Source organism: Cajanus cajan, chromosome 11, assembly GCF_000230855.2.
Source record: "Cajanus cajan strain Asha chromosome 11, NIPB_CcT2T_4, whole genome shotgun sequence".
Classification (NCBI taxonomy): domain Eukaryota; kingdom Viridiplantae; phylum Streptophyta; class Magnoliopsida; order Fabales; family Fabaceae; genus Cajanus; species Cajanus cajan.
In genome coordinates this window covers 28,916,203-28,922,545 of record NC_138527.1, presented here as the reverse complement: position 1 = coordinate 28,922,545, position 6,343 = coordinate 28,916,203, and the positions used below count along the sequence as shown (strand labels likewise).

General features: G+C 31.5%; 2 protein-coding genes across 2 annotated transcripts; one reads left to right on the top strand and one right to left on the bottom strand.

Moving 5' to 3' along the window:
* Positions 1-2,049: 2,049 nt before the first annotated feature.
* Positions 2,050-3,568, top strand: LOC109816233 (photosynthetic NDH subunit of lumenal location 2, chloroplastic). The gene is made up of 2 exons (XM_020381153.3): positions 2,050-2,748; positions 3,307-3,568. Exons 1-2 carry the CDS (start codon positions 2,065-2,067, stop codon positions 3,403-3,405), a joined length of 783 nt encoding a protein of 260 aa, XP_020236742.2. The 5' UTR covers positions 2,050-2,064; the 3' UTR covers positions 3,406-3,568.
* Positions 3,569-3,602: 34 nt separating this feature from the next.
* LOC145953113 (CASP-like protein 7) lies at positions 3,603-5,836 on the bottom strand. The gene is made up of 3 exons (XM_083066777.1): positions 5,287-5,836; positions 5,049-5,172; positions 3,603-4,008 (listed from the first exon to the last, which is right to left on the bottom strand). Exons 1-3 carry the CDS (start codon positions 5,496-5,498, stop codon positions 3,793-3,795), a joined length of 552 nt encoding a protein of 183 aa, XP_082922903.1. The 5' UTR covers positions 5,499-5,836; the 3' UTR covers positions 3,603-3,792.
* Between the last annotated feature and the right edge of the window lie 507 nt (positions 5,837-6,343).

Below are 6,343 nucleotides of genomic sequence, written 5' to 3'. Positions count from 1 at the left end.
GAAGTAAAAGTCTTTTGTTTATCAAGTCATTTTGAAATTTTGTAATGCATAAACTAATGGATAAATTTTCCTTTCTAATAGTACTACATTTGAGTTGGCTCTAATTCCATGCTTTGGAAAGAAATTTTACTATTTGCCTAAGGGTAGTACTTAAATTTTTGTTTCAAAATTCCTCCAAAACCTAATTTGGAAGTATCAGTCTCTACAATTATGGAGCATCTGGATGAGGTATTCCTATGCAAGACAGTGTAACATCCTTCAAATTTGACATCTCAATGACTCCATTCCATGACACTTCATATGGTGAAATTTTACATAATTCCTTGTTAGTTAGAACCCTTCACAAGTTATAACCCTTTGTAGATAACCCTTTCGGAGACGTTCAACTGCCTTTAGAATTAATGATTGTCCTCACAAACTAAAATAAGACTTTTCAACATGCTTTATCCTCACTTGCACACTTTCTAAGAAATTTCCTAGAATGTCACTCATCCCTAAATCACTCCAAGTCAACACATGCTTAACTATGGAGTTCTTATGTGATGAGCTACCAAAAAGTAGATGCATCTTGTTGGTGCAAGTAATACAAATTAATTTCTTTAAGTCATCTTCAATTGTATAATCTCACACTTGTACAAATATATGAATTCTTCTCATTCTAGTGTATCTAGATTGTTACAAACATAGACTTCGCTAAGGTTTTGACCTCTTGGACTATTTTGGATAATTTTGGGGTCCAAGGTTTAGGATTTTCTCTAATTCTATTAAACAATGGCTTATAGTTAATTCTAATTTTAGGAATAAAATTAGCTACATAATTCAAAGCTCCTAGAAATCTTTGTAATTGATTTTTGTTTTTTTTTTAATCTCATTTAGAAATTTATTAACAAGTTCTTTACTTCTTTTTATTGGAGTTATCTTTCCTTGAAATATTTCATGACCTAAAAATCTTATTTTGGTTTGTGCCAATTTCATTTTCTTTGTTGAAATAATAATTTCATTATATATACATATATATATATATATATATATGTATATATATATATGAACAATTCGTGTAAGAACACTTGTTAATATGAGAAAACAAGAACAATTAATAATAACACTGAGATTAAAATAAATTATTTGAATTAAAAAATTACAAATAAAGTCACGACATATTACAACCATCATAGTTCTCAATATTATTGTTGTCCTATTCACGTTGTAATTATCATCATCACCACCACCTCTACTGTACTATTGCCACATCACTATAGTCGTTGCATTCCTCCACTACCACTATAGTGGCGATGCTAGTAGTAATGATGACGATAACAATAACGATAATAATGGTGGTAATGACAATAAAAGTGGTGGTGATATAGTGAAAGTGTAATGAAGGTAAATGTGATAAAAAATATTAACAATAATGATTAAAAAAATTATGATAATGACAACAAATAGTAAATACATAATAATTTTATTTATATTTTTTTTAATTTAAATTATTTATTTTAATTTAAGAGTTATTATTAATTATTTTCATATTCTTCTGTTAAAAGTTTTCGAATCTAATGTTTATCACTTCATGAGTTATTGGACTCTTGATATGCATCTAGTACGTTTTATTTGTTAATTATTTTTTAACAAAAATCTATAACCATAAAATATTAGATTTATTGGTCCTTGTCACATATATATTACTTAGGTCATCCCCAATAAAAGATTCTTATTCGAGTTCTTAAGATACACTTGATTCATGGATTACAAATTCATTCCGAGGAATATAAACAAGAGAATATAACATTCTTATGTTTATTACAAGTTTTGAGAAATCATTCTTGGTTATATTTATATTCTGGAGAAAGTTTGTCAACCATATTTTCTACATTTATTCCCAATTTTAGGGGGTGAAAAAAAATGATATTTGCATGAAAACGTGGGAATTTATGTTTTAAGTTTTAACACATATGTAACTTTCCTTTTTCTTTTTTATTATTTTTTTATTTAAATTATTTTCAATTTTAAAATTGGAAATGTGAATAAAATACCGAAACCATAATTTAACCATACAAGTAGTACATGCAGATGGAAGGGGTTTCCCTAGCTCGAGAAGATAACGGTTCCACATGGCACAATGTTAAGGAACCAAACATGTCGTATCTCGGGCAACACGGTCAGGCAAACTGTCCCTGCCCGAAAACTCAAGACTCCAAATTCCCTCTTCACCACCCAAAGCACATCTACCTACGTCCCCTAAACCAAATTATCCAAACCAAAACCATGTCAAGCTTCACACACGCCACTACACTCCTCCATGCCCACATCAAAACCAAGCACAAGAAACCCTCCAACACGACCAACCCTTTACCCTTCTCTGCAGACCAAAGCAATGTTGTAAGCATGAGCAGCAGAAGGAAGCTGATGTCAACGTTTCTGGGCACTTCAGCAGCGGTGCTGGTGGGAGTGCATGGGAACAGTGCACTGGCACAGAGCTGGGGCACTCACTCCTTCATCAGGGAGCATTTCTTTGAGCCAGGCCTCTCCCCTGAAGACGCTGTGGCCAGGATAAAGCAAACTGCTGAGGGGCTTCACAGCATTAGGGAGATGTTGGAGACCATGTCTTGGAGGTACATCATGTTCTACATACGTATAAAGCAGGCCTATCTTGACCAGGATTTGAGAACTGCTTTCACCACTCTGCCTGAGAATCGACGCAAGGAGTATGTCAAAACTGCTAATGAGTTGGTCTCCAACTTTGGAGAGGTATACTTCACATTATAATCAAATTTAGATGCACTTACTTATTTATTTCTGGTCTTGTTCTTCGATCAGAATTGAAAGTTTTATCTAAAGGCCAATATAAATCATTGAGGTAAAAGTATTAAACTCTAATTTAGATCGAAAAACAATACAAAAGTTACCTTCAAAACTAGTTACAATCCTTCATAACCAATAAGTTGTTAGTTTGAGTATAACTGAACTAAACAAAGTTTAGAATTTTGGTCTTTTAGATATGAAAAAAAAAAAACTTGAAATAAAGAGACCTCTTTAAAACTCGTGAGTCAGATTTTGTAGTAAATACTAACCTTAGACATAATCAATGAATATTTTGTAATAATAATATAATTATTAAAAAAAGAATAATTTTGTGGCATGTCTTTTTACTTGTGTAGTTAAATAAGACGGATCATGGATATGACTCTGATTATATGCTTATTACTAAACACACGAGATACGTGTTAGTTTGTTTAGTACGATCAACTTTTTCGCTTAATAAATTATTTGTCTTACAAAGTGGTTTTTGGTTTGTATTTTCTTTAGTTTGATCGGCATATTCGGACCCCGAAGGTGTACGAATCGTACCTGTACTACGAGAAGACATTGAAGTCTATAGATCAAATTGTGGCCATACTAGCATAGCACAAGGATGAAGCTGCAGGGTATAACTGTCTTTGGGATTCTAATTTTTGTGGTATAAAACGTCCTGTCACTTTTTTCTTTCTTCTTTTTAATTCTGAATTGAACATAGAATGTATTAGAGCACCAAGTTCAAGCATATTATGTAAATGTCTGTCATTGCTCATTAGAATGTGCAACATGTTTGTCAGGAACTGCTATAACAAATTTGATTGCATTACAGACAGAAAACTACAAATTTTACATTTTAAAATTGTACACACTTTGACACCAAATGAGAAATACACACTAGGAAAATTTTGATGAACACAATGTTTTATCAAACCCACTATGATTAAGAAAATGGCACATATATAATTAAAGAGTTGGAGCACAAGCACACACATGACATCAGTTTCGAGAGACTGCTACGACTGATAGGATGATTAGTATGATGAAGAGAGCAACAGCAATGTAAGAGCCAATGAGGGAACCCGAAATACGTTCACAGAAGTTGTTGTATTGTTGGCAGATTGCAAACCAATTGGCACCTGCGTTTCCTTTGTGTGCTATGTACACTATGGATGTTGCTGCAGAGGCTGCTGCTGTGACCAGACCCAGCATTACCTTTACAACATTAACTCTAACTTTATAAGAAAGCCTTGGCAATATCAAAAATATGGGGTAACATCACCATTTCTTGTAGGTAAAATGGTAAACTGCTATTTGTTGAATTGCATTTAGAGCGATTGGAATCTTCTTGATCAATATATAGTTAAAATGGTACTTTTTATAAACATAATTACTCAAGAAATGGAAAAGAATGACACTTGATTTTAAATTACTGTTGTGATTGTGTTGCAGTCACGTGCTGCAGACCAATTGCAGACAATGTTATCTGGAATCACAACTTGATGCCGCATTTTGTGTGATGTACTCTTCAATTTAAAATTCTAATAATTAATTTTGAAGTTGGTTAGTAAAAGATCATTTTTTTTTATTCCGAGTTTAATTTTTATACATTGTGCTCATACATCGTAAAGACGATTTATTTAATGAAAACTTGCGTTCAATTTTTAATGACAAATTTGTTAATATTGCGAATGAGATTACTGTCTCTTTGATATCTCATCACATTAAAATAAACTCTGATCTGAAAGTCACGTAAAAAGCAAATTTAAAAGAAGTACCTTCAAATTTCTACGTTATTTGACATGGTTTGTGTTGGATGTGATTAATAAATGCGGTTTAAAATATGCATTTGGTCTAAGTAGATTAAGGGATACATGTGGCAGGAAAAAAAAAACTAAATATCCTATATTAACGCTTTTTCCTATCAACTTCAATGTAGAAAATATGAAAGATAATCTTGTAATATATGCCACAGCATCCAAAACTTTATCTTAGTGACAGATATAGGTGGTATACGGATCAGTCTAGTTTGGATATGCCCACAGGTGAATGAGTCGGACCAAGTTGATCAGTAAAATAAATTAGTCCACTTAATGATTGGCTTATATTGGAGCATACATATCAGAAGTCAGAACCTATATACTCATTACTAGTGATTGGAAAGTACTATACACTATTTTATGTTCAAATTTTGTTACTGTTACTTCTATCAAGAAAAATCACTAGTGATAGACAAGGATAATTTGTATTATTACCGTATCAAGAGCAATGAGGATAATCCTACTTTTCACAGCAGTGCTCCTGACTATGTGGAAGACAGATAACACAAGTGAAAGCACAAGATAGCCACATACAACAGAGTTGGCCAACACAAAAAACCTGCATTAAATTTGCATGGTCACACACCCAATGCATTAGCCACCCTTTTGCTAAAAAAATTTCAGACACTCGAAAATCACCATTTTTCTGAATAATTAATTTAACACCACTTACACAAAGGAGGGAAGGTCATCAAATTCAGCCCTGAATCTTATAAATTGTGTGGCAAAGGGAAGAGTCTCATTAGTTGTCCCCATGGCCAATGCACTACCTAGTGTTGCAACAGCTGCAATAATTCTCAAAACAAAGTCCATTATAGATAACCCTCTTGCCCCTCCTTTTCTTGGGGATCTACCTTCACCAACTTCAATTGAACCTCCCTTCATTCTAGGATTTTCTCTCTCACTCACACTATGCCTTATTATGATGATGATGCTTCTTAACTAGAGGTATCTAAAACATGCATTTATATAGTCGTAGAATAGCATGTGAAATTTCGGTTTTCCCAACAACATGGCAATTTGAATTAGGTATGGAAAGCACCAAGAGTGGCTTTGTTTTTTGTTGTCAAAAGCATGCCACGTATAAATTAATGAAATTATCCACCTGCTCGTACTTGTTCAACCATGGGCATATATTATTAAAAGAAGAATGAGACCTACTCCATAGAAGCATTCATCGACTGCAACAACGACATTTTATTGGATATTATTGTTTACGGTACAAGGTGACACATGGCAATATGAAATAGCTCAGGCATATATAAGGTGTTTGAATGGAAAATTTAAATGAAATAACACATTTACTTAAAAATTTCAAATTTATTAAGGTGAGATATTTTGTTTGAATGGAGAATTTATAAAAAAAATGAAATCTAAGTATTTCTCTAAAATTTCTTACAATAATAGAATTTAAAATTCTCTTTAAAAAAGTAAGGATTTGAAATTTTTTATATATTTTTTCTTATTATAGTATATATTTTATCTTATCTCTTTATATTTTTAATTATTAGATATTCAAAAATATTTTTAAAATTATTAAATATTGTTTAATATTATTTTTTAAAATATTAAATATTTAAAAAATGATTAACATTTATTTTTATGAAATTTAATTTAAAAATATTGACATATAAAAATATTTTTAAAATCAATTATATCATGTAGAATCAAATTAGAATTTAAAAGTTAAGAAATTTAAATTGATTTATTCAAACAAAATATTTTAAGAA

Bases quoted from the DNA above. Each gene is read 5' to 3' on its own strand.
- LOC109816233 (XM_020381153.3), top strand. From the start codon at position 2,065: ATGCAGATGGAAGGGGTTTCCCTAGCTCGAGAAGATAACGGTTCCACA. The intron at 2,749-3,306 runs GTATACTTCACA...TATTTTCTTTAG, and splicing joins TGGTCTCCAACTTTGGAGAG to TTTGATCGGCATATTCGGAC.
- LOC145953113 (XM_083066777.1), bottom strand. From the start codon at position 5,498: ATGAAGGGAGGTTCAATTGAAGTTGGTGAAGGTAGATCCCCAAGAAAA. The intron at 5,173-5,286 runs GTAAGTGGTGTT...AATTTAATGCAG, and splicing joins GATGACCTTCCCTCCTTTGT to GTTTTTTGTGTTGGCCAACT. The intron at 4,009-5,048 runs GTAATAATACAA...AATGTTGTAAAG, and splicing joins TCCTCATTGCTCTTGATACG to GTAATGCTGGGTCTGGTCAC.